The sequence below is a fragment of the Filicampus tigris genome, chromosome 13, assembly GCF_054856515.1.
Source record: "Filicampus tigris isolate MCC_2025a chromosome 13, RoL_Ftig_1.0, whole genome shotgun sequence".
Classification (NCBI taxonomy): domain Eukaryota; kingdom Metazoa; phylum Chordata; class Actinopteri; order Syngnathiformes; family Syngnathidae; genus Filicampus; species Filicampus tigris.
The window spans coordinates 9,605,604-9,632,534 of NC_141229.1; the positions used below are offsets into that span (position 1 = coordinate 9,605,604).

Genomic DNA, 26,931 nt, shown 5'->3' on the forward strand with positions numbered 1-26,931 from the left:
GCGATAGTTACCATTCCAATCTTCTGCTGTGTAACAAACAAACTCTTGGAGCGTTTGTCTGTTTTGCTGACGCAGTGGTGGCCGTGAAAGAGGCGTGGCTATGTGCAATCATGTCCAATCAGAGAGCTAGCACCATACTTGCCTTCGCGCTCATTGGCTCATAGCTTGTGTGTGCATTATTGTCAGTGTTGCTTGGCTTTGTAGCTCTTGGCTAGCGGCTAATGCTCACCATATTCGCAATTTTGTAGACATTATCATCAATTGAGCTGAATACCACATAAAGTTTCGCTTCGGTGGTGGATTCCTGGGCTCACGGTAAGCTTACACCGCACCAGAGACATCGTAACTCGCCATATTGCCGCAATGTATGTCAGTAACATCAAGCTACTGGTCAAGCTGTCGTGGAGGCTGGCTAACAATACAGCTTACAAAACAGACTAGGAAAACACAAAGGGGACAGAAATCAATTAGCTTTGTTTTTTGTTTTTTTTAAAGGAGGGTTTGTCTTGTTTACATACTTTGCTTTGACACATTAGCGCATCTCAACCCCTGCTGCTTGCGTGTTGTGTTTGAGCAAGTCCGTGGCTGTTGCTATACAGATTGCAACAGTGTTTTCCAACCTTTAGTGAGCCAAAGCACATCATACATAAGAACATCTGACGACACACAACCCAAAGAAAACATGTCATGTACTTAAAAGAATAATAAAGACAGACGTTAATTTTACCCTCAGCCATCTAGCTAGTGGAAGAGTATTTCTGCCTGTTCACTATACGTTGCTCGCATAGATAGATCGTACAATGTTGATTGATATTTTATTTAACCACAAATTAAATGCCATTTAGACCAACGACTCTTTATACTACTGAAACACTCTCATGCACCCCACTGAAACACACTCATGTACCCCACTGAAACACTCTCATATGCACCATTGAAATGCTCTCATACACACCAGTGAAACGCTCTCATACGCACGTGAAACGCTCTCATACGCACTAGTGAAATGCTCTCATGCACACCACTGAAACTTCCGCTTGAAGTTCTATTATAAACCTTCAACACGACACAATGAACTGCACTCATAAACGTATGTAAGATTGCTTCCACAAGCCACACTGGAATGCAAAATATGCTCAAATCCTTTCACACAATCATATGAAACGCTCTCATGCACTGATTTTTTTTTTTTAAACAATTAAATTATTTTTTGATAAATAGCTAGATTAGCCATGAAGTACAATCAAAAGATGACCTTGAAAAAATTATGTATTGAGAGAGAGAAAAAAATTTAAAGCATGTGCGAATGGGAGGGAGTAAATCTTCAAAAAGTGTTTTTTATAATATGGTCCAACTATAGTGCAGATTTTCACCTATTATTATTATAGACGCCAGGTGTGTATCTGGAAAGTGTCCCCAGCGATAAACAGGGGTTCATTGTACATTCATATGATACTGACCAAAGCATTTCTATGTGTTCTTTGCCTCATTGAAGGTGTGATTCATCACCGCTTCCCAACATGGGAATGATGACTGGAAATGCTTCTTCGGCTGCGTGGAGATGACCTGCCACCCTTTCGGGAATGGTCAGAATGGGGCCAGATGTGCCCCTTCTCAATGAGTACAAGCAGGAGTTCTTCTGGAAGCGCTTCCCCCAAACAGTGTTGGGGGGTCCGCGCTTCAAATTGGGCTACTGCGCTCCGCCGTACGTCTACGTCAATCAGGCCGTCCTTTTCCTGACACCGTGGCTTTTCGGGGGCGTCGGCACGCTCCTCTGCCAGTTGCAGCTTCTCCAGGAGCTGCACGCCGCCGTGCTCTCCGGCGCGCTGATGTTCGCGGCGGCGGCTGGCGTCCAGGCTGTGGCGTTGTATGCCGGACGACGGAGCGGTGCCGTGGAGCGACTCGGAGCGCCTAACACCCTGGTGGATGAAGAGGAAGTGGAGTTTACTCACTGCGTCAGCCCAGAGACGGTCCGCTTCATTGCTCCCGGGAAGATATTCGGGCTGAATGTGGTGATTCATACGGTACTGGCCGGGCTGCTGTGTGGTTTCGGGACATGGTACGTGCTGCTTGGCAGACTGACCGCTCTGTACGGCAGCATAAGTGTGTCCCTGGTGGTTTTTGTCCTAAGTTGGGTGACTGTATGCATAGCGGAGTATTCCCTGGTTGTGAATACAGCCACAGAGACTGCTACTTTCCAAGCGCAGGACACTTATGAGATCACCCCACTCACCCGACCGCTCTACATTTTCATTTTCATTGTTGTGGACTTGACTGACAAGTAAGTTACTCGGAACGAGCTAATTGCCTTGACTCGGTCAACTCCACCGGTGACGTTTTTGCTGTACTCGTTTTTAGGTTCTCTGGCCCAGTTCCGGAGCTCCAACTTGCCAGCCAGGTCCTACACGTGCTTTTCCTCTTCCTACCTCTGCTGTGGGCACTGGGAATACTACCTCCCCTGGATGCCTTGTTCCTGTGGGGCATGGAGCAGGTGCTTGTGTTTGGATTAGGAGGCTCCCCCATGTCCAGTAACTTCAGGTTTGTGTTGAAATATGATTAACAGTCCACTGAAGGCCAATTGATCGTCAGGGATACATTCCAGACCACCGTGATAGGGTAAAATCCACAATATAGAGAATGTAGAGAATGCGTACTCCAGAAAAGGAGTAGGACCGTCCGTCTCAAGGAGGATCGGAAGAAATATGTTCGGCATTGTGAGTTAAATATTAAAGCCGTTGCAAAGGGTCTGAATACTTGTATGATGTTTCAATTTTTCTTTTTTTAAATAAATCTGCAAACATCTCTACATTTCTGTTTTTTGTCTGTCGCGAAGGGCTGCTGAGAGTACAATAATGAGAAATGAAATGAACTTTTTTTGATTTTTGGAAAATAGCTGCAACGACACAGAATGTGAACAATTTCAAGTGGTCTGAATAGCAAATGTTTTAGTCACTTTTGCTCGAAGTTCTTTGGTGTCGGAGGTGTGCTCTCTACTGTATGACATCACCGTTGCTGTCTTGGACCTCTGCTCTAATATGCTTAGTTAATCCACCAAAGTGTGGTCCGGTTAAATAAAACGAATCACCTGAAACACTGTCGGTGGAACCACTAAATAGTTCTAATGGCCTTGACTTACCTTTGTGTGTGTGTGTACCCTCCCTCCTAGGTTGCTTTTGATGTTTGGCGTTTCTGCTTGCGTCGCCGTGTGCAATTACTTCATCCCGTCGACACTGGGAGTCGTCCTCTTCTCCACTGCGACGGGATTCCTGCTGAGCTTGGACCTCAGCCAGGTTGGCGCCCTCTGCCACGCTCCCGCGGCCGAGTGCAAGGACTACGGCCTGCGCAGAGGCAGGTCGCCGCCGCCGCCGCCGCCTCTTTCCAACACCTTCGGCTGGAATCTGGGCTGTAGGGAAGTGTCGTTGTACGCGTGCCTGTTGTTGGCGGCCCTGGCAGAAGCGGGCGTGTTGCATCACTTCCACAGTTCGGATCACTCCCACAGTTTGGTCAAGGGACCGCAGGCTCCTGTCAGCTACCTCCTCCTGGTGCTCTTCTCTCTCTGCTGGCTTCTCAGAGAGATCCAGGGGGCTTATGTGCTTGCCGGCTTATTCCTCAATCCGGTGTACCCCAAAGGCATGTCCAGCGTGCAGACTTTCAAACAGAAGAACAGAGGCTTATTCATTGCGGCAGCCATCAGAAGAGTCCTCCTTTATCTCGGTGAGATCTTGTGTCTCGCCTCGCATTGTTCTCCATAATATAGCTCAGGAACTAGCGACACTCTTCTGTGCGTAACCCGTTTATTCGTGGGTGTTCGCAGTGTCTCCGTTTGCGTTGATTGCTTTCCTGTCAATGGACAAATCCCTGCAGCAGCTCCATGGGGTTCCTCTCAGTGTGGGATTCGCACGAGGCTTCAGAGTGGTAGGCGCGCAAAAACAACCAAAGTATTTCTTAACTTTTTGCCGATTTTCTAATGAGATATGTCATGGCAGATATGTTATTCCGAAGACAAGTGCAAAGAATTGCGTTTGTCGTGTATTTGTCTGGTCAACGTGGGATTTGCCGCGGGTTCACTTGCAGGCATGGCAGAGCTCAGAGGATGCGTTACTGCAAGTGGTCGTGGTCGTCATTGTGCGTCTCGCAGCTGGAAACAGCAGGCTGCCGGGATGGGACAGCCTGGGCACAGGGGTTCAGCTACTACTGGTGAGCACAAGTTGTTATTTACTACTTGCTACTACTACTACTTTCCTCATCCAGGGCTGGGCCATTTGGCTTAAAAAAATTTTGTTGTTCCTCACAAAAATGAAAACGCCTAAAAACAAGCAAATGAATTCCAAACAAATTTTGCCTTTAATTTTTTCCCTTTTGGAATTTGTTTTATTTCTCCAAACAAGCTTTGAAACAGTCGAATCGTTTTAATAGGGAATTAAAGTCACAATTCTCTCTTTTGAAAAATAGTCTAGAGGGGTCAGACAGGTTGCTGGTTGGCCGACACTGCCAGTGCTTTTGTAAAACTATTGGCCACCACGTTGGTCATGTAACCGGTGCACGTCAGTGAGGTCGCGCTTTGAACTACGGAAGCCGTTAAACAATCATCCTGAGCCGTAAACCTCAATGAATCGATAAAATAGATGAATCGCCCAGCCCTATCCCCCGCACATTACTGATATAAACGTATTACACGTCACAGTTGTTTGAACTCAACTCAAGGGCTGAAACTGCAAAGTTGGTACATATTATCTCGACATAGTTGAGTTTAACATTGTAAAATCATGCAACTGTTTTGGTTTTTTTTTTTTTTCCATCCCTGCTTTAGTTTTACTTGTTAAATTGCTGGCCAAATGTTATGTTATGATCTTCTAATTGTAGGGATAGGCCAATTTATTGGTGCCGGTCTTCAGCATTTTCACAAATATCAATAAAATTATTTTATAAAATTCTGACGGCCAATCAGAGATCAATTTAAAACTGTGTTAACAACAGGGGACTATTTATTTAAATGTGACTTTATAAGAGATGCTGCGCATCCTGGGAACTTTTTTGCACCTTTTTAATTTTTTTTTTTACTGTTACTGATTTCACAGTCTCGGTGGAACGGTGCACCTCTCAGAATAACAGTGGAAGTAGCCTGTTAACCAAGTAAAAAGTAGCTAGTTTACCATAGCCATTTTTCCACTATAAGGTACATCTGTATCGCAGGCTTGTAAATTGCCCCGAGCTGCATGAGTGCTATAAATAGCGTCCATTGATTTATGTTAATTTGCTAGCATGAAAGTTGGTTTTATTACTAAAAATACTGACTAAAAAAGAACAATCAGTGCATGCCGCCAGTGATCATGTGTTACCACCCTAGGTTGGCCTCCTGATGGATCGACTGACCCAGTTCCTGGCCAAGTTAAAGTTCACCCTCACTGTGTTAGTGACATCATGGACCGAGAAGAAGCAGCGTCGTCAGTCGGCCGGAACCCTTCTTGCGCTCAACGCCTCCCTCTGCCCGCTGCTGTTGGCTGTGGTGACCCTGTCTGCCCTGCTCTCTGCCCCCCTGCTCCCCCTCTTCACACTACCCATCTTCCTGGTGGGCTTCCCCAGGCCTCAGCGCAGTTGGCCGGGGCCTGTAGGTACAGCCTGTCCGTGCCCAGACTCCATCTTCTACCAGCAAATGAGCGGAAGTCTTGCCTCTGCCCTGAGGACAGCCTTCGCAAGGGGGTCTCTGGGTTAGTTTTTATGCATGCCTCCTATCCTCATTCAAAGGAGAAAAAAAACCATTGAGTGAATTGTTCATCGGTGGCATTGGTTCAGTGAATTTGGAAGACAATCCAAAGTGAAGCGCTCTCAGTATGAGTACCGGTAGATACTTTTGTCCAAGGCTTAAAAGCAAAATGTATTCGCAAATGAGCTTGGGCGTTCAGCCTTATGACTTGAGTCGTTTAACATGAATATTGCCAGTTAAACAAGGAACCATTCACAACAGGTACACCTGCACAATCAAATGAAATCTAGTGATCATTTTCCTCGTGTGGATGTGAAGCTATTTCAACTCATTTGGCTACATTACTAGGCACACAAGTGGGGCACAGTATGCTGCAGTAAATTTCTGCATAACAGCAAACTATCCGACTTTATTTTTTCCGGAGCGCTTGACCTTATTAGGGTCGCATGTGAGTTGGAGCGTATTCCAGCTGACTTTGGTCAGGAGGCGGGGTGCACCCTGGTCTGATCACAGCCAATCGCAGGGACAATTATTGACATTCACACCTACACAGGGATGCACAGATGCACATGAAAATATGGGCGTGGTTCTCAAATGAGCACCAGCAGTTGTTATACGGTGCTAATTCTTTTCCCAATGCGCCGACCTTATGGAACTGCTAGACATCTCGGCAAGGTATACCGTTAATATGTGTCTATATGTCATTTTAATATAACTGAATAAATATGTATTTTCTTTTTCAATTTCCTAATTACAACAACAAATACCAGGGCTACACAATGGCATCTTAGTAAAGATGATGTCACCCCAAACATTTTTTTTTCAAGAATATGTTCTATGCAGGCCCACTAGTTGAAACAAGGTATTCTGATCAATATTGCACATTCTGATAAATATTGCATTTGTGGAATAAGAGTTAATCCACCCGTTTTTAGCCCTCTCTGGGGGGGCGGCCATTTTGTCACTTTTGTCGACTGAAACAAATCACGGCTGACCTGTTTTCTGAAGCTGAGCCGTGATTGGTCTTTACCTGAGTCCTGAGCAGTTGTGATGTCATCAGTCGACAGAAGTGACAAAATGTCCGCCCCCTGAGATGGCTATAAAGGGGTAGATTTTGCTGCTTAACACATATTCCACAAACGCAATATTAATCAAAATACCGTGTTTCAACTAGTGGGCCTGCTGGGAACATATTCTTGAAAAAACGTGTTTGGGTTGACTTCCCTCTTTAAAACAATACAAATGACTGTTTTCTAAAAAGACATTAAATTCATATTGAACACAACTGAGTTGCATGGCCCATTGGACGAATTAATTGCCCACCTCCAGGGCTAGCGCGACACTGAGGCAAGGAGGTGCTATAGCCCCATCAAAAATCTGTATATCCCCAGTTAAGCCTCTAGCATTTTCTTTGATTTATTCAATATTGCAAATTATATTTATGAATAATTTTCTCAGCTAGTCAAGCCAGCCGCCACAACGGTCATTGGCGACTATGCAACGCGCCGTGAGGGTCAACTTGAAAATAAAAGCGAAACAAGAAATACTGTCCATGGATATCAGTGCTTTACTCAGCTTTTATTCCGAATGATGTTTAACAGTTTGAAGAGCCAAGACAGATCGTGATCATGAGACAGCAGAAGAAAAATAGTGAATCATTACTCATGAACAGCTGATTCATGTCAATACTAGACTCGTGCTGGGTCATGCAGTCATGTTGTTTCTCGTGAGCTGTGTGTGATTGCGTACAAGCACTTAGATGGTTGATGATCGCAGTCCAGTGTGAAGTGTCCCTCGCTTTGCTCACACTGGAGGGTGTGCAGCGAGCAGTAAAGGGTACCCCTCTTCGTGTCACTTCCCATCACGACTCACGTTGCCACGAGACATGACATTATCCCTGAGCCACCTAAAACAAAAAGTCTTCCCTTCTTCAGCGCCCTGCCCCCCAAACATGAATACCCACAATCTGCTCAAGGAAATTCAAGGACAAGTATGGAGGGATTAAACCATTTCTAACAAGCAATCTATATTTGAGTGAGCTCGCACCAAGTGTCTGTATTAGTTGTTTTTTTTTTTTTTTTTTTCCCCCGCCTCTTTCAATAGTGGTGATGATCGTCTGTCCCTTTTGCAGGTTCTTTAGCACCAGGCTCTCACTTTCTCGGCCGCTTTCAGGACCGCATGGTTTGGATCATGATTTTGGAGAGAGGATACGGCTACTGCACCGTCAATATTAAGGTGCACTTTCTGCTTGTTTGAGACTCTGTGATGCAGTCCATAGTAGGTCTCGAATGTTTGACATTTGTGTCTTAATACACCAACACAATGGAACATAAAGATGTTATGCCTTGTACCTCCATTTTTCAAGAGCTCAAAAGTATTGGACAAGGTTACGTAATTGAAATTATAACCATATTTTTTTAATAGGGCTGCACAATATATCGAAAAAATATCGATATCGCGATATTGCAATATGCAGATCGCAAAGAAATTCTTGTGAAATTGTATGCGCTTATCTGAATTTGATAAGTCAGACGCAAACTTGATTATGCATCGGTACCCGACAGTTGAACATTATCTGGCTAATTACACGTAATTAGCTAAGAATACATTAAGCTTGCTTGCAACAAAAAAAAAATCCACTGGTTGCCCATCCTTGACCTAATGGTAAGTGAAAATCTAGTCTAGATATAGAGTGACCATCTAACTCTTTCTTATTAATTTACATTCATATTACATGAGCCTTTTTTACACATTGTAAACATAATTGAACACCCACAAACAATGCAAGAATAAAACTTACAGCAAATCTATTACGCTGGCCTATAGAAAGGAAATCCTCCAAATTCGTAATTGTCCGAATCGTTGTGGACCTAACTGTGACTTGGTGGTTTTCTCAGGGTTTGGAGCTACAGGAGACCTCTTGCCACACGGTAGAAGCACGTAGGGTGGATGAGGTTTTCGAGGCTGCTTTCGAGCGACCGGAGCGTCTCGGTCTGACCCAAGGTTTGAACCTGCACTGGGCCAACGCTCTCACACCTTGCGCAGCGCTGGCCGTGCGCGTCTATTCGGACGCCCGCAACGTCCTCTCGGGCATCATTGACTCTCACGACAACCTGAGGAAGCTTCAGGATGACTTTCTGAAAGCCTTAGTGTGGTTGCTCCTGCGTTATTGTGTCAAGAAGCATAAAGGCTCTCTTTGGAGCTGTGAAGACGGGACGGGAACGGGCGGCCGAAAGTCGCAATCTTCCCAGCAGGCGCAGACTGCGTGCAACCAACCGCCCGAGACGATCGTGGTGGAATCCAAGGTGTCTTCCCTTAGATTCAGGCAGGATAGCTCCAGCATGACGTCCTTTGGCGACTGGTCGGATGAGGATGACCTTTTTGGACCTCAGCCAGCCAGGCGGACGGTTGCCTTGGTGACGGCAGAGGCCCAGTCCGGACACACAATGCTGCAGACGGGAGCCTCTCTTCCGGGCTCTGTAGAGATGGACAGTCTGTTTGAAAACATGGCCCTCTCTGCCCTGCAGCCATTACAGCCTTTGGGACTGGGCATCGGGATGCCGGCGGTCGACAAAGGTCACAACCCGGAGATCTTCAAAGAGAGTCCCGGCTCGCTCCGCCAGCTGACGTTCAGCTGCCCCCAGTCCGATGTGTTCAACCTACCGACGGGATGGAGGACGGCGCCGTTGTTACCGAGCAGGCTGCTGCAGCTCAGGCCCTTGTTCCCGGAGGACTGGTTCAAGTTTGCCTTGAGCCGGTTCGGGCCCGTCGTGCAGAGCGACGCCTCCGAGGACATTGGCAAAGCGCTGAAGGAAGACGAAACCTTGAAGGACCTCCACGCTCAGGTGGCGCTCTCCTGTCTGGTGTCGCTCGGCGCCGAGTCGGCCTTCACCAGCCCCAGTTACATCTACAGGCTCTACTGCGGAGACGTGCCGTGGACAGAGGGCCTCGAGTGGCTCTCCTCCAGCAAAGAACTTTATCAGCTCGCTCTTAGGGCTTTCAGGTAAAAGCCTGCAATATTTTTTTCCCCCCAATCTATCAATTTTACAAAGTTTTTCAGAAATGAACACTTGTTTATCGTGCGGGATACGTTCCACACCCACCTAAGAGGTGAGCAGAAAGTGTATGACAGTATAGAGAAGGCGTCATCAACCTTTTAGAAACTGACAGCCTCCTTGGGTACTTGTTACTGTTAAGGGCTGGTTTGATACGCATTTATGAAATAATATATTTGCTTAAAATACCTCTTAAAATGTGCTATTAATAATTAATGATACTAATTTATGTGAAGATACTGATCATGGTAATGATTTCTCACAATAATTCAGAGACAGAAACATCTTATCTGTCAGTGTTCACATCTTCAAATGATCACTTCTACAACATTCCCAGAAAATCGCAATGTGCCGTCACTGGTGAGCTATTTTTTTTTTAGAAAATACCAGCAGTCTAGTCATGTAGTCCTTGGGGGCGACTTGGTGCATACGGGCACCACCTTGGTGACCCCTCATACATTTGTGTTTAGTTTTATCTTTCCCCACCCACTTTATTAAAGGTATTGAATTTCACTTACGTTTATCAAAATATGTTTGAAGTATTTCTTAGTGCTTCTAAGTAAGTGTACTTGCGTCATGCTGTTTGTCACTCCCAGTTTGTTTACTGTAAAACGGCACATGTACTATGTACACAGACACTACACTAGGCACAGTATTCTCTATATATTGTATGCATGCAATTTTGGTGTGTGTTTCAATGTTTAAAAAGTGTAATTGTGTTTGATGCTTGTGAGAGCGGTAAAACTCTGAAAATAATATGGTCGCATTTGGCGTCTGGAATGTACCACGTGGTTGCACTGTACGTACAGTACTGTACTTCTATTGCCATTTATTCTCTAAGGTGACAAACCCACTGCCATCATTCTGTTGTACGGTTTGCATCAGGTTTAGTTTCAAGCTCCTGTTCGATCAAGCCAGCCTTGGGCCAATGGAGTCCCCCGAGGAGATGTTCAGTGCCTTGGAGGAATATGAAAGGGACTGGTACATTGGATTGGTGTCTGAGAAAGGCTGGCATGACAGCATCCTTCAGGAGAAGCCATTCCTCTTCTCTTTAGGTCATGACCTCTCAATGGTAAGCACACAACGTCATCATTTCCAGCATGACACCATACAGGTCAGTCGAGTTGTGATTGTTGTCATCCACAGGGTACGTACACTGGGCGAGTGCTGTCCTTGCAAGAGCAGCTGGTGCAGGTGGGCCGGCTGAACGGCGAAGGGGTGCGAGGCCAGTGGGCCAACCTGTCCTGGGAGCTCCTGTATGCCACTAATGACGATGAGGAGCGCTACAGCATCCAGGCTCACCCCTTCATGTTAAGGAACCTGACTGTCCAGGCGGCAGACCCCCCTCTGGGGTACCCCATTTACTCATCAGCACCTCTTCACTTCCCCTGCCTCTGACCACAAAGGTGGGAAGAGCTTCTTTTTTTTTTTTTTTTTTCTTCTTCCCCCCTCTTCACTCCACCACAAGGTTTCATGTCTTACCAATGAGGATGAAAGAATAGACAACAGGGATCCTTTTCCTAGAATGATGCAATGTTGACAACGTGGTTTGTTTTTCTGTTTTTTTTATATTTGCATTTATTTATCATGGTGCTTTAGTCCGGTACCACAGTCAAGTTGGAAAATTCACATTCGTACTGACACATCAGCCAAATTTCGATGGATACATGAATCATGACACAGCACACTTAAAATGTTGATTGGGGGCTAGATTTAGCACACTCACATTGGTTTGGGAGTTAATGATTTTAAAGCGACTGCTCTTCACCAAACACCTGTTTTTATTCGTTACAATATTCTAAATAATGACCCAACCTTTCTGCTAAAAAGGGAAACAATACAATTATTTTGTCAAGATATCAAGGATGTGCCTTGGGTACAGTATGTCATGCTGTATGCGTTCATTGCAATTTGTTTGTTTACAGTTCATTTGTTTACAACTTAAAAATAATTGTTCAACAATGATCAGTCTTGTACATATTGTTCATTTTTATATGTATATCTGTATATAATAAAATGACTTGTAAGAAGCGGGTAGTTCACTTTGCAGCAAAAATTGTTTATTTATTTGAAGTGATTCTGTCCAGACATCATTTTATAAAGCCTTGGGCTTGGTGAAGTAGGCAGAGTCTGCATCCTGGAGAAGAACAAAATACACATGAGCCCTATAGTCCATATATACATTGTGTCCAAAAAAAATGTACTCACTATTTGACTGGCCAATTACTTGCGTATTTTATTTGCTAAAACTCAAGAGTAAAATAAAGACAAATAACAATATTTAACAGCAAATCAGTCTAAAAGAAAAAATTATGGGCAGTGAAACTGAGTGAAAAAACAAAACTAGTATTTTAGTGTTGCATCCTGCCATGAGCCTGAACGGCTTAAACTTGGAGGAACGTGATCTTTGTGCACGGCGCTCAGCTGTTCCTGCCCAGCAGAGGCCACCAAACACTCTGACCAATCAGTCAGGACTGGTGGTGTGTGTGTGGCTAGTTGGCAGAGGGTTGGGGACAAGATGTCATCCAATTTTTTTTATTTTTTTTTAATAGAATTAGCAAGGTCACAAACAGCTAAGGTCTTCCATGTGGCGGATATGCATCATGATAGCAAATTCTAAGAATTCCTGTTCACGCCATGAAAAATTCTCCAGTTGGTGCTTGTGATAATGCAAGGTCAGCCGTACAGACTGTAACAGTGCACAGTAGCAGCACGCTGATCCTTTCACATCAAGGCCTTTCCACACAAGTAGACAGACTCCACATCGGAGTTTGAGGCGCACAGCGGTGGAGGAGCAGTATGGCTGTCTCTTTTGGAAGGGAGATGTTTAACGCAACACAAGTTCAGAGATTTGCAAAATATTTATGCCAGAGCTTATCTAAATTGCTGAAGTGGCTGCTGTGGTGGATCTGTAGTTGCCCAACAACTACAGTACTGTACAACTAAACTAGTTGGGTATAAAAAGGGACATAACGCCTAACGTTATTTATATATGCTTACCACACCAGACTTGAAATTCTGAATCCTTTTCTTGCTCAGGATTTTTGTGATGAACCAAGCGAACGTGGGGGTGTACTGCCAGACATAGTAGAAAGCCAGGAAGGGTTGCTGCGCAATCCACATTTCCTTGACACCGTTGGCAATCCCCACCAGTATTAAAGACGCACAGCGACTAGTGGGCATCTTGTTTCCCCGGTAACCATCTGAAGCCACACGCTGAAGAATTCATAACAGTTAGTAGATCACGAAACATGATGTTGACTTTTTGATACCATTTTATTTATTTCATTATTTACCGTGTGCAGATCTTCAGTGAAGGCATTTTGTACTATCAATGATTGCACAGGCCCTGGACACACCGTGCTGATGAGTATATTTGGATAGTCAAAGAGCTCAGCCCGAAGGCAATTAAAACAACCCTGAGGGAAAAAGAGGAAGGTAACATTTGATCAGCCACCAGGTATTTACATGCCTTTTGTATGAGCCATTTTACTCTGAGATTTACACCTTGCTCGACTGATTGAATCAGATCTTAGGGGCTTACAGTCAGGCCCATAAATATTGGGACACAGAGCTGGGCAGTCCGTCCCCTCCGGCCCGGCCGGATGCCCATTTTTTGGGGCGGAGGGGTGGGGGGTGACAAATTTTTAAAAAATGGCTGGACTAAGCATGGCCGGAAGTGGATTTTAGTCCTGCCCACTAATCGGCCCTCATGCGTGTGACGTGCTCACGAGGCGGCCAAATTTCATCTCAGCCTCCTCTGTGAAAGGCTTCTTTTTAGGCTTCTTTCAAAACAACTTGTGTCCGGGAGTATACTCAAGCTGCGCGCAGCACTCAAGTATGGCACATCATGCACTTTCCTACTTCCAGAAATACACCGTAGCAAAACTGCTGTGTAGTGGTTTGCTGGCACGCTTTTATTTTGAAGGCCGGGAAGTGTGAAGGTGGGGAAGTGTGGAAAACAAGTGACTTGTTGAATGCTTGCAGACTGTTGGACCCAAATAATTATACAATACGACAAAACCAAACCCAGGGCTCGCAATGGAAGTTAGTACACGCAGCTGGGTAAGTACGTGAGTAAGTGAAGCTTGTCCACAGCGGGTTTGAATGGTAAGTTAGCCAGCTAATTGTCTTTAAATAAACCTCTTCCGTTAGCATCTCTCCCACGGGGGCATCATGGGGAGGGGCGACAATGTTTATGAATTGGGACACATGGTGATGACCTATCAGAACCACAATTTGACAGCATTTACGTACATTGAATTAATCATCAACATTTTTCTTCTCTAATTGAGCCACGGTTTTTGCACGAGTGTAAATTAAACGTCACCTGAAGAGCATGTTTGCTGGCAGCGTAACCTGACGCCAGGCCCGCCCCGACGAGTCCCATCACGCTGCTGACGGTCACGATGCTGCCGGTGCCGCGCCGCGTCATGTGAGGCAGCACCTGCTTGGTGAGGGACATCGTACCCAGGAAGTTGAGATCCATCAGAGCCTGGACCACGTCAATGCTCGTGTCCAAGAACAAAGAACGCTGGCTTCGGCCGCCGTTGTTTATCAGGATGTCGATCTGGAAGGGGAGGAGTGCACTGTAAAGACAACTCGGACAAGGCATGTTTACATGTCACAGAATTCAATGAAATCCCTTTAATTTAAGCTAAATGTGAAAGTTATAATTAGAAAATTGCCAGTGTTATTCATGAGGGTGACCATTGACTCTGGAACAAATCTTGATAGCAATTTTTTTTTTAAAAAAGACTGTGGTAGACTTGTACGGTTCTACTGTACCACAACAATGCACTTTTCATCAAGAAAAACTGTGGTCCTACTTGTCCAAAGTACTCAATTGCAGCTTGGGTTTTGGCCTCATGAGTTGTCCTCTCCAACAAATCCAGCGGAAGAACAAGAATATCCTCATCCTTCAGACCCGAAGACTCTGGAAGTATAAACAAATGGGATCCGGTCACAATGACAAAGAATACATAAAAATCCGTCAAGAACGTCAAAGCAAACCATAACAATTTCATGAGGAAGTCTCAAAAACTAACAATATGGCTGTAAAATTAAATCTTCCTTTTTTTTACCCCCACACATCTGATTTCTGCTTTGAATTTAAATAATAATAGTGGAAAATTATTACAGTGATCCCTACACCACTGAAAAACATGGAACAGTGTCATAATTACAGACCTAATATTGATTATAAAATGTACACCTCAATTATATTGAAGAGACTCCAAACATTTATACCAGATTTAACAGATGAAGATCAATTTGGGCTTATAAGTAATAAACAAACAAAAGATAATGTCAAAAGAATGTTACATATTGTGTATAAAATAGGAAAAGATGAAGTTCTAGCAGCTTTAAATCAGTTTGGATGCAGGAAATAAAAACACGACTGTGAATTACTATATTTGGAAAATGTGGATTACGTAGATGCTAAATCCATTTAGTGCATTAGGTCGTGATATCACAAGACCCCCCTCGCCCCTCAGATAGAAAAGTAAAAGTCAATGGTTCTCTCTGTCTAGAACAGTCATGTTGGAAAGAGGAACCAGACGGGGCTGTTGCCTAAGCCCCACATCGTTTGCTCTATACATTGAACCGTTGGCCGAGATGATTAGACATAATGTTGCTAAAGAAGGGAAAGAATTTCATAACCAAAAACAGTTTAGCCTTTTTGCAGATGTTATCATGATTTATTTCAAAAAGAGACTAAAATCATGGAATTAATATAAAATCATCAAACAGAAAGTATATTTAAAATCAAAGACTGCTCTAATAACTAAAAACAATCAGGACAGACTCAGCTTTACAGGCATCTTTCTTCTTAGAAACAATGGACGTAACTTGGGCGAGGTACTTTGCTCTGAAATGATGATATGCCAAAAAGTACAACTGATATGGTTTTGAATATGGCTTTGCAAAGCGCGCAAATTACTTTTCATTTCTCCTTCCATTGTCCTTGTTTGTCCAGCATCTCACCAGTGACTCCTCTAAATTTGGCCGCGCACGTGAGCAGAGGTGACCTGCCGAATAATCGAATCTAAATAAGTGTCGTCTCACCTAAGCATTGGCGTTTCACCCTCCTTAGCTCACCCTCGCGGCGGGAAGACAGAATGAGGCGTGAGCCACACCGAGCCAGTTGGTAGGCCAGCTCCTCTCCGATGCCACTGGATGCTCCAGTGACCCACACCACCTGACCCTTCAACTTCACATCTGATTGGTCAAACAAACAAACAAAACAAACAAAAGCACTCAGTCGGTTCACAGGACAACATTGTAAGTCATCATGAACATTAATACTGTGCCTCAATATGAGAAAACTGTACTTGGACAGATTCTTTCATGTAGTGTGACAATGAGCCCGCATACTACTAGTGGTACTACTAGTACCACGCTTTGAGAAATACTGCTCTAACTAATGTTTCTCTGACTAATGTTACTGCTGTCGTTCACACTACTCAATATAGAAATAAGTTGGTGCAATTTTGGCGAGCCAGGAAAAAAGAGTCAGTAAATGACAAAGAATGCCCAGCGTTTGGTATCATTTCACTAACGCAAATGTTTAGGGCTAGACGCAGCCGCTGGCGCACTTTCAGCAACGTTAATGAAGAAACAGTAAGAAAATAAGCGGATTGACCACAATCATACACGAGCCGCACAGCTCATGCCGACTCACTGAACACGGAGACCCATTCGCTGACACCCACGTCACTCACCAGGTCAGGCCTGCCATTTAAAGCCAAAGACACTCAAAGTCACAGATGCTACAGTAGAACAAGAGGATGGTGACCTCCAGACCACAAAATACCTGCCCCTCACACGCACAATATTCTTTAATAACCCCAAATAATTGGATCTGATTGCTCGGTTAATCATTGGTATAATCGGCAGAATAATCGATGCTAAAAAATATTCGATAGCTGCGGCCCTCCTTCTACGAACACTTCCTATTTCATCACTTCACACTTCATTTTGCGCTTCAAAACCTTCAGAGCTACCTAATGTGCAAAAGTTGCTGTTTCATTTGCTGAATAGATGCTGGACTTTAATTAGCTTTGGCTTCACAGGTGTGATGCGATTTTGTCGCGGTGATTCGATTTTGCTCAAGCTCGCGCGAAAAAGGGCGGGGCAGATATGTGTGTGATTGCCCGTTGACTTGAAGGCAAAGTCTCCCCTATTCCAATGTTTGCAATGATTTTACAATTTTCTTTTTCAGTGGTATATTTAGATTTTCAATTTTAGATGAATGAATGAATAAAAAAAATAACTAAATGAATACAATTTATGTTATTATATTACCTTTGTATTTGAATAAATATTACACCATGCATTGCTTTAACACTGACATATTACATTTTGTAATATGACTTTATACATAATAATGTGCAAATAGTACAATGTCAGGTGTTTCACCCGTTCTTATGGTTTGTTGCTCCACCCCAGTCTTCCCCTAGCTGTGTGAACACGTAAATCAGCGCCCGCCATCTGGCATTCTAATAAATGAGGCCCCGAATTTCCCGATTGATTCTATTGAATATGATACATTTTAAAATTGTTATTAAATACAAATTAAATGATAGGTACTTTTAGTGGGTAGCATGGTGCAATATAGCGATTATTATGTCTGCCTCAAAGCCCTGAGGTTTGTGGTTCGAATCTCTGCTGAGCAGTGCAATGCCTTTCCTGTGTGCACGTTCTCCCCATGTTGTGTGGGTTCCCTCTCCCACATTCCCACAATATTTTATTTTGTATTCACAACTATGGTCACTTATATTACAATTGTCCATAGTTGCAAAAGCTCACCTACCACCCTAATGAAGAGAATCAGTAGAATAGAAAATGATGGATGGATAATATAATGATTAATGAAGTACTGTACTTGGAATGAATCACAGAAAATTATTAAAGTATACAAAATTTCGTAATTAACTTCCTTACCTGCACAAAATCAATATTCAAACCGAAGAATTTGGAAGCAGGCGTGCCAACCTCTCGAGCTTCTTTACAAGATAATACAAAATAATTGTATTTATGTAGCGCATTTGACAACAGCTAGAGCTATAAAGGCCCTGATAGACCAAACCAACGTCGGAGGTCGTGACGTCTGAATGCGCCGTCTGTTTAGTGTAGTGGCAAGTGACGTTCCAAGATGGCCGAGTAAGTTGACGCTTACCGCCGAGCTGAGCAAGTTCTACTTTGAAATACGGTAAAATCACCGCACCAACTCAAGCCATTTGAGATAATTTCAGTGTCTCATTTGAAAAGGATCTAAACTGGACAAGACAAACGCCAACATGTCAAAACGCGACCACAAGAGGCCGGCTAGTTTCAGGACAAAACTACAGCTAGCAGCTAATGCTAATCACGCGACCGTCGCACATGGAAATCCGCGGGTCGACAACTGCCATGATTATACGGCTGTTTCGCTAGCTCTCCCGGTAACGCACGGAGGAGTTTCCTTCTAAACCCGTCTCACCCAGTCAGTCTGCGGCGCCCAAAAAGACGATGCATTCCAAAGCTGACAACGTCGATGTTGTTGAAACTCTGTCAAAACTAATAAATGACAGAATGGATGACCTTACACTGCAAATTGCAGGTATAATAAAAAACGGTGGACTTCGGTTGCGAGGAAGTAAAAGACGTGAAAGGAAGAGTTGGCAGCTTGCAACAGAAAATCTCCAAAGAGGAGGAACGTATGGATACAAACCAACAAAGAATCACTGAATTCGAGCGATACTCCAGACGGTGGAATCTCAGGCTATTCGGAGTTATTAAAGAATCAGAAAAGGGAACTGTACGGAAGACTGTTATTGGGATCTGCCAAGCTGTGCTGCCTGAGCATAAAAAAATCGTCTTTGTGAGAGCTGCTTTGAGATACTATTGATACCGTTAATCGCGTCGGTCCCAAGCGCCCAAATAGCACCAGACCAAGAGCTATTGTCATCCAGTTCATCTCCCGTGTGACCAGGGAGTACCTGTGGAAAGCAGCAAAGGCTTCCTCATGCTTAAAGGAGAACGACCTCAAGTTTGCAGAGGATCTCTCGAAAGAAGATAGGAGAACGCCGGAGCAAATTGTGGACTATCACCGAGAAGGCTCGCAATGAAAATAAAAAGGCCTACTACGTCGGATGCAGAGGGTTTGTTGACGGGATAGAAGTTTTCCCCTGATGAGGCTGAAAAAGGAGAGGAACTAAAGAAGATTCCATCAAGTGGTTTAGTTGGTTGTGTTTGACTAATTGGTTGCACAGAATTTCTATATTTTTGCTATTGGAAAGTTTAGCGAATTGAATTTTAAAAAAAGAGGCTTGTTATATAAAGGATATGATGGTGCTCTTTTTGTTAATCTGCACTTTATTTTTGTACTAAAGCACGTGTATTATATTTAACATTTGTTTTTTACTTCATTTACCAAGATTATTCTGTAATTATAATTGCAACGCTCGGTCCCTTATTGAGATTTTTACCGTTTAAGCACTCAATACTATTTGTTTAGTTGTTGAATTTTTTTTGCTTGTTTTTCATATTGTCGTTTTCTGTTATTTCCCTTAATGCCAGGGGGTTAAGACAAACTTGTAAACGCAAAGCCTTATTTCTGTTTGCTAAAAAAATTAAAAGTGATTTTGTTTTGTTTTTTCCCCAAGAAAGCCATTCTGTAGCTGCTGATGTGAGCTTCTGGATGTCCCAGTGGGGCAATGATGCATGGTATTCACATGGTTCAGAGAGGTCTGCTGGCATCACAAATCTCAAAGGTACTTTTGGTGGAATTGTTTTACATTCAGATTGTGACTCTTTAGGCCACTATATTTGCCTTATTTTGGCCTTGTAGTTGAATACAGTCACGCCATCTTTCTGATTGCTAATGTATATGGTTATAATACCAAACCTGAAAATGATAAACTAATTGACTCGTTAGATACTAGCATTACTTTTTGTCTTTCCAAATATCCCAACTCAGTCCTTTTAATTGGAGGAGACTTTAATATTACTATAAATGACGCAATGGATAGGTGGCGCCCCACCACCACATTTCCGAACAAATCGAAGCATGGAAGCATTTATGGATACATTTTAATTTAACTGATATTTGGCGAGAGAAATTCCCAGATGAAATCTCATTTACATGGAGTAACCGTTCTGGTTCAAAGAAATCACGTATTGATTACTGGTTAATTTCAAATAATCTGTCCAATGATAGTGTTACGGTCAATATTCTCACGACGCCTCTTACAGACCACAGAGCAATATATATTAATTTGCAACTTTTTACATCCAATATTACTAAAAGATCATCTTATTGGAAATTAAATAATTCGCTCTTGAGCCACGCACTTGTGAAATGATGCGTCCAATAAAGGTTTTTATGGACAAGGCGAACAAGGTAAAAGGTCTTATGGTAAAAACTGGGAACTTTTCAAATTTGAGACTTGAGGAAGTATGGTGCTAAAATGGCTAAGTTAAAGGCAGCAGCAGAAGAACTAATCTTGCAAATCACCTCAATATATCAAATACCACCTGTTGAAGTTTCGTCGGAGGATAAATTGCATATTAGGAACCTTCAGTTTAAACTTGACGAGCTTTACCGCCAAAAAGCTGAAGGAGCGTTTGTTCGTTCGAGAAAACGCTGGCTAGAGCAAGGTGAGCAAAATTCTGCTTAATTTTTCCGCTTAGAGAAACACAGATCCAAAACCAATACGATTGATCGATTGAACATAAATGGTAATGTTACTGATGATCCTGTAATCATCTCTCAATTTTGCTGTAATTTCTACTCAAAACTGTATGAATCATCTTACAATGAAAATATTGCTACCCGATTTATCAACTCTGTAGACAGTGTAAGAACAATTGAAGAATCAGACAGGCTTTATTGCGATGGTTCAATTACTGAAAAAGTTATTGATGTCTATTGAGCGCCTTAAAAACAGTAAAGCTCCAGGAACAGATGGTATGGGAGCAGAGTTTTATAAACCATTCTCCTCTCAGTTCAAGCCCGTTTTTGTTACAAGTCTATAATGAAAGTATTGGAAGGGGCACACTTCAACCGAGCTTCAAGGGCTTATTACGTTAATTCCGAAGCCTCAAAAGGACGTGCTTGCTATTGATAATTGGAGACAGATAAGTCTTTTAAATAATGATTACAAAATAATAGCCTCATTGCTAGCCAGAAGAATTAAAGATGTTTTAGACAACGTTATAGATGAGACACAGTCCGGATTTATGACAAATGGCATATCACCAATAACATTAGACTCTTATTAAATATTTTGGGCTACTCTGACCTAATAGTTGATGATTCGTTTGTCCTTCTCCTAGACTTCTACAAAGCCTTCGACTCACTTGAGCATAAATTTATATTTCTCACACAAAAAATTTGTTTCTGGAGATGTGTTTTGCAATGCTATCAAGACTTAATACTCCAACGCAAATAGCGCCATTCAAATAAACTGGCACATCATCTCGATTTTGTTTAAATAGAGGTGTACGCCAGGGATGCCCGATAAGTCCCTATCTTTTCTTGCTTTGTACTCAAATTCTTGCCTCTCACATCACTGATAGTGCTTTGAAAGGAATTACTATTGCAGACAAAGAGATTATCATCAATCAACTGGCAGATGACACCACAATTTTTCTTAAAAATGCAAGTCAGGTGCCAATTGCCTTGCAAGTTATAGATACATTTTCTAAAGCTTCTGGATTAGTCTTAAATTTAAATGAATGTCAGCTATTATTGGTTAAAATTTTTTATAATGATAGTATTTGTAATATATCAGTTTTTGAATGTTCCTGCTATTATTAAAAAAAAAAAAAAAAAAAAACACAATCCAATTTAAATCAGTGGTTCCAAAGAGACTTAAGTTTAAGAGGAAAAATATTGCTCTCGAACGCAGAAGGTTTATCTCGACTGACCTATGCAGCCATTTCTCTGCATGTGGACAGAAAGACTTGTGAGGATATTGACCGAATAGACGCATTATATTAGAAAAAGCGTACTCATGAATGATTATGAACATGGCGGATTTAATGTTTTGGATTTCACCACACTGAATAATACATTCAAAATAAATTGGGCAAAATATTTTCTTAAAAATCCTGTCTCTATTTGGAACTTCATTCCTCATTACATATTCTCTAAGTTTGGTGGTTTAAGTTTTATTTTAGGTTGTGACTACAATATAGATAAACTTCCAGTAAAGCTTTCAATGTTTCACAGACAAGTTCTTTTAGCATGGTCCCTTATATTCAAGCACAACTTCTCACCCCACAAATATTTGATTTGGAATAATAGAAACATATTGAACAAAAACAAGTCTTTATTTTTCCCCAATTGGATTAAGAAACATATTATCTTAATAAAACAGTTATTTAATATTAATGGACAGCTTATGTCCTACACTGAATTTTTACAAACTTACAAATTTCCAGTCACACCCAAAGAGTATGCCATATTGTTTGATGCCATTCCCGCAGGTATGACAATGCTATTTAAAGATGTTCAACCACGGGTATCATTTTTCTCTTCCCAATCCTATGGATACAAATATAGGGAAAATATGCCTCGCATATAATAAGAATAGTAATAGAAATATTGGTGCATTATTCCAGAAAGAATCTTCATCTGTTTCATGTGTGATTTCTTATTGGAACTCTTTTGTTTGTGATATCGACTGGAAATATGTATGGACAATCCAAATTTTTTGTAACAAATAAGGTGAAAGAGATGTCATATAAAATTCTTCACAAATGTTATCCTGTATCTCATTATATGACAAAGTTTAAAGGGGACATCAACGTGAACTGTTCTTTCTGTGGAAACCACCCTGAGACTGTTCAGCATCTCCTCTGGATCTGTTCACACGCCACAACTTTTTGGAAGGACTTCAGTAGATTTATTATTGGACAACTCTACACAGACTTTACTTTGAAATGGGAAGATGTTTTGTTTTCTTTTGGAGTCAAAAGAAGATGTAATCTTTATTATAAATTTGTTACTCATCCTTGCTAAATTCACAAATGCAAATATAGTGACCAGAAACCACATTTTAAACACTTTTATTATGACAGTCTGTCTTATATAAACTTGATCAGTAGCTCACTGAACAAAAAGGCATTAAAAACAATTATTGTTTGCACTAAATATAAAGTTTTTGAATGTATGTAACTTGTTTATACCCCCTGGCATGGTTTGTTTGTGTACTTGTTATTGTATACAAGTTTACTGTATACGTGTTCTTAGAATTTAATTTAAAACAAAAAAGTATAGTGTAGTGGCCACCCTCGTAGTGTCGTAACTCGTCTGTAAGCGACTTGGCGGCGTTTACGTATGTTGAACCGGCATCGCCAGTCGTGACATTTGGTCACTCTGATTGGCTGTTAGCTAGCAAATCAGCGCTCGGAGCACTAACTGGATGTGACAAATGCGGAAAAACAGTGAGCACGTCTCAGCTGCCTTAATCTTCTTACAAATACAAGAGCGAGGGTTGACAATGTAAGTATTTCACAATACCGTGTCAAGAACGTGAGGGTTTACTTCGCGTGGGAGTTCATCGTGAGCAAATGATATAGCTGAATGAATTGTTTACGTTTTTATAATCCGCCCCTGGCCAACAGCTTTCCGGTTGGATTTTTCTAACCATGATGACAAAATGATGACTACCGCCGCCGATGGTATGGAAGGGTATTACATCTTATGCATGCACAGAAGGTACTTTAATGGTCAGCGTCGCTGACCGTCGCTGTCGTTGCGGGGTATTCCTCCAGCGTGACGTGCCGACAGCCGGCTGGATGCCAAAGTGGGTAAGCGTCTGTCACTGTTGGCCACTTGGCCAGCGTCTTTTTGGTCTATCTAGGCCTTTACATACAACTTAAATAGCCATAATGCAACAAGTGAAATCACTTCAGAGCCCAATGTAAAGAGTAAGCAATGATAACATGGGATCACAGGAGGGTTGTGTTGTGTTAAAATAATCAACAGTCAAACAATGCCACTATTTAACAGCTGTTTGCTCACCTGACTTGTGTCCGAGCAGACTTGCCCACAGCAACGTCAAGTCTGCATCTGCGAAAAAGAATGCCAGCAAGTGAATGAATATATAAAGTAATATTAAGTAGTATAGCACAGATACAACACAGAAATCCATAGCTACAAATGTAGTCGCTGTAAAGTTAATAAACCGGATATTACGCCACTTCCGGTTGAGAACTGAGAAGCCGCTGGAACTTATTTGATTTTGAATATTCAATTGGCTTCATATGTACTGCAATATGCAATATTTTGTTGTTATGTAATTCCCACTTTCGAGCATCACGTCCGTGTGGCACTTGAACACCTCCTGTTCGTGTTAGAATACGAATTCACAGGGTGGGTCAAAAGTATTCAAGTAAATTTTCGAAATGTCCTATTTCAACATTGCAAGATTAAGTACGGTACTATATATATATATATATATATATATATATATATATATATCGCATTTCATAACAGCTAGGGCTGTAACAAAGCACTTTACAATACAATAAAACAATAAAAGGCTGTGGTACACGTACTAATAAATATAGACATAAATAATATATAAAATACTGATAAATAAAACCAATAAATTAAAATAAAACACTATATACAATTGACACCGTAAAAGAGCCGAAAATTTCAGGTCTGATCAAAAGCCAGAGAAAAGAAATGTGTCTTCAACTGGGTTTTAAAATACGGACATACACGTTGGCTCTAGTCCAGTGAGTCAGTGTGCGGAGTGATGACTGGGAGTGCGTTTTGGCTGAAAGCATCTCTTCCTTTATTCCTTTCATCATTGTTTGTTCCTTCCTTCCTCCCTTTGTTTATTCCATCCATCCTTCCATATATATTTGTTTTCATTCCTCCATCCCCCCCCCCCTATACATCGTGGATTCGTTCCTCTCCCTCCACCCTTCCTTCCTTTATCTCATCATTCTTTTCTTCCTTTCATACCACCCTTGTTTCTGTCATTCTTTCTGTGCGTCCCCTTTCTTTCTTCCCTTCTGGTTTTGCTGATCCCATAACACCCAGTTCCTTCCTTCCTCCCATCAATTTTCCTCAGTTCATTATTTCCTTTCTTCCCTCCATACTTGCTTCCTTCATCCTTCCTTTAATACTTCCTTGTTTGCTACCTTACTCGCTTCCCTCCTTCCATACGTCCTTGTAACATTCATTCCTTCTGTGCTTCCACAATTTCTTCCAATCATACTTCCTTCATTCCTCCGTTCCTTCTTTCCTTCCTGGGTCTTCTTTGCATTAATCCATTCTTAGTTCCGCCCTCCCTTACTTCTTTCGGTCCTTCCCCAATTTTAAAGGTGTTTACTTTACCCAATTTGCATATACAGTATGAAACGTAAATAATGGTGTCGATGGGGCTCAAAAAATGCGTTTCAATGCATCCAAATCCGGCTGCGCAGATGTGGTTCGTAGCCTACGCGCTGAGCGAAGCGTGTCTTCGGTGTTCAGGGATGATGTCATGTTTTCGAAGGCAACCTGCAACATCCGGGTCCTCTCCAAGTGCCTCTGCTCACCAACAGCTAACGGTAGCTAGCAAGCTGTCAAGCTGTCAAGTGGAGAGGCTGGGGCAGACGTTTCAGTTTTCCCCTGGCTTGACTTCCCAAATCCACACGAAAACAAAAACGCTAATATATCATCGCGATCGCCTGCTGAGATAATGTAACGCATCAAGGTCGTACCCAAAGAGAAGCCTCCGCTCTAGCGCCATTTCTATGCACTGGGTCTTGTGTGACGATTGCTCTTTGCTAGTCGGCTAACCTACCCGAAGCCTAAGCCCAGCCAAAGCCCACTTTCGTCGCTGGACGTGAGCCTTCCCGTCCCGGTGTGAACGCGAGCTTTGGTTACTGCCTCGGCGTCTGTTGCTGTCAACCACTATTTTGGACATTCGGTAAGTCATTAAATGCCTGTCGTTGATCCGGTAACTTGAACGCTTGGCTAAAGCTAGCAATGTTAGCAAGGCCGAGGGCTCTCTTTGCCTCGCGCTATGGTAGCATACTTTAGCTTAGCACGAGTTAGCTGGAAGGGACAAGGGTCAAGGCCCGCAAGTAAACGAGGCTGCTTGTTTATTTGCTTCGCGGTCTTAGACGTGCTACGTGGCCAATGTACCTCGTTCGTCAAATTACAATTGCTTAACACTCACAACAGGTTCGAAATTGCAACACACCGTAGTATATCCTGTTGGTGAAGCGATATTTGCCCGAATCGCAGTTATCGTGAAACTGGCCAGTCTGTTAGCGAATGTTAGCTCTGCGTGGTAGTAAAGAATGCTTTGACTACTTATAAATGACCTTTCTAACTTGTATTGGTCATCACGAAGGTCCGATATATGTTACGGTGTTTTATTTAAAATGTGATTTGCAGAGTAGAGCCCTGACACCACTTTCCAAGTTGAACCTGACTAGGCAGCGGTGAAAGGGCGTTTCAGTTTAGTCCATACCAACAGTGTGCCTAATATGTAGCCAAAATATGTACACAGGCCTTCTATTTTTAGAGCAGTGCATGTTCTCTCAATGTGAAGTTGCTAGTCTATGGAATCAAATACATTTCGATATTAAATGAGATTTTTATGTATCTTACTCAATGTAATCCGTCATGGGTAAAAATTCAACATACACATGGCTGTTTATTCGTGTTTAACATCACACATAAGCAACGTTCACACTACAGGTCAAGTACAATTTTTTTTGCCCCTATTTGACATGTTTCAGTTGACGTGACATTCGTTTTTTTTTTTTAGTCCATGCAATGTGAACAGTACAATTGAGAATTTTTTCAAATCTGACGCAGGCCTCTTTCGTATGTAGTTGTAAATTGGATCTGTATCAGATGTAATAACTCAGCAACACAGAGTCACACAGAAAGTTCATTTGTGAGGCGCATTAATGACATGTTATCTTTTGTAAACATCTCGATGAAATGACATAATTGAGCAATGATCGTCCCATTTCTCTAAGACACTACCTCCTCGCACCTTGTTCCTCTGTCAATCTTTTTGCGTTCTCGATGGCATGTCTGGTGTTAGGTGCTAGCATGCAAACAGAGGGGTGAAGATCTAGGAATTTGTGAATAGAGAAATGAGATGAGGCCTTGCATGCGGGCCATATTTACTTCCATAAACACTGAGCTACGTGACATCG

General features: G+C 42.4%; 3 protein-coding genes and 1 long non-coding RNA gene across 7 annotated transcripts in view; 3 read left to right on the forward strand and 1 right to left on the reverse strand.

Moving 5' to 3' along the window:
- Positions 1-177: 177 nt before the first annotated feature.
- On the forward strand, positions 178-11,801 carry pcnx4 (pecanex 4). Of its 2 annotated transcripts, XM_086048742.1 has the most exons (11): positions 178-315; positions 1,496-2,281; positions 2,359-2,538; positions 3,167-3,714; positions 3,815-3,915; positions 4,075-4,197; positions 5,348-5,708; positions 7,836-7,939; positions 8,602-9,707; positions 10,645-10,831; positions 10,906-11,801. In XM_086048742.1, exons 2-11 carry the CDS (start codon positions 1,584-1,586, stop codon positions 11,155-11,157), a joined length of 3,660 nt encoding a protein of 1,219 aa, XP_085904868.1. In that variant the 5' UTR covers positions 178-315; positions 1,496-1,583; the 3' UTR covers positions 11,158-11,801. The 2 variants fall into 2 exon arrangements, with proteins under 2 accessions (XP_085904868.1, XP_085904867.1); XM_086048741.1 differs by having other exon boundaries at positions 3,815-4,197.
- dhrs7 (dehydrogenase/reductase (SDR family) member 7) lies at positions 11,798-23,959 on the reverse strand. The gene is made up of 7 exons (XM_086048747.1): positions 23,777-23,959; positions 15,829-15,981; positions 14,589-14,695; positions 14,090-14,329; positions 13,056-13,178; positions 12,760-12,975; positions 11,798-11,896 (listed from the first exon to the last, which is right to left on the reverse strand). The coding sequence occupies exons 1-7, from the start codon at positions 23,904-23,906 to the stop codon at positions 11,855-11,857; spliced, it is 1,011 nt and encodes a 336-aa protein (XP_085904873.1). The 5' UTR covers positions 23,907-23,959; the 3' UTR covers positions 11,798-11,854.
- LOC147137506 (uncharacterized) lies at positions 17,842-22,922 on the forward strand. The gene is made up of 3 exons (XR_015089231.1): positions 17,842-18,905; positions 19,410-19,517; positions 22,541-22,922. It is a non-coding gene; the product is annotated as an uncharacterized LOC147137506 (long non-coding RNA).
- The window catches only part of ppm1aa (protein phosphatase, Mg2+/Mn2+ dependent, 1Aa), a 34,002-nt gene continuing 30,197 nt past the window's right edge, over positions 23,127-26,931 (forward strand). The window contains exon 1 of one of the 3 annotated variants that reach the window (XM_086048745.1): positions 23,127-23,562. In XM_086048745.1, coding sequence (XP_085904871.1) covers positions 23,431-23,562 — 132 coding nt within the window. In that variant the 5' untranslated portion in view covers positions 23,127-23,430. The other 2 variants (XM_086048743.1, XM_086048746.1) reach the window with 2 other exon arrangements.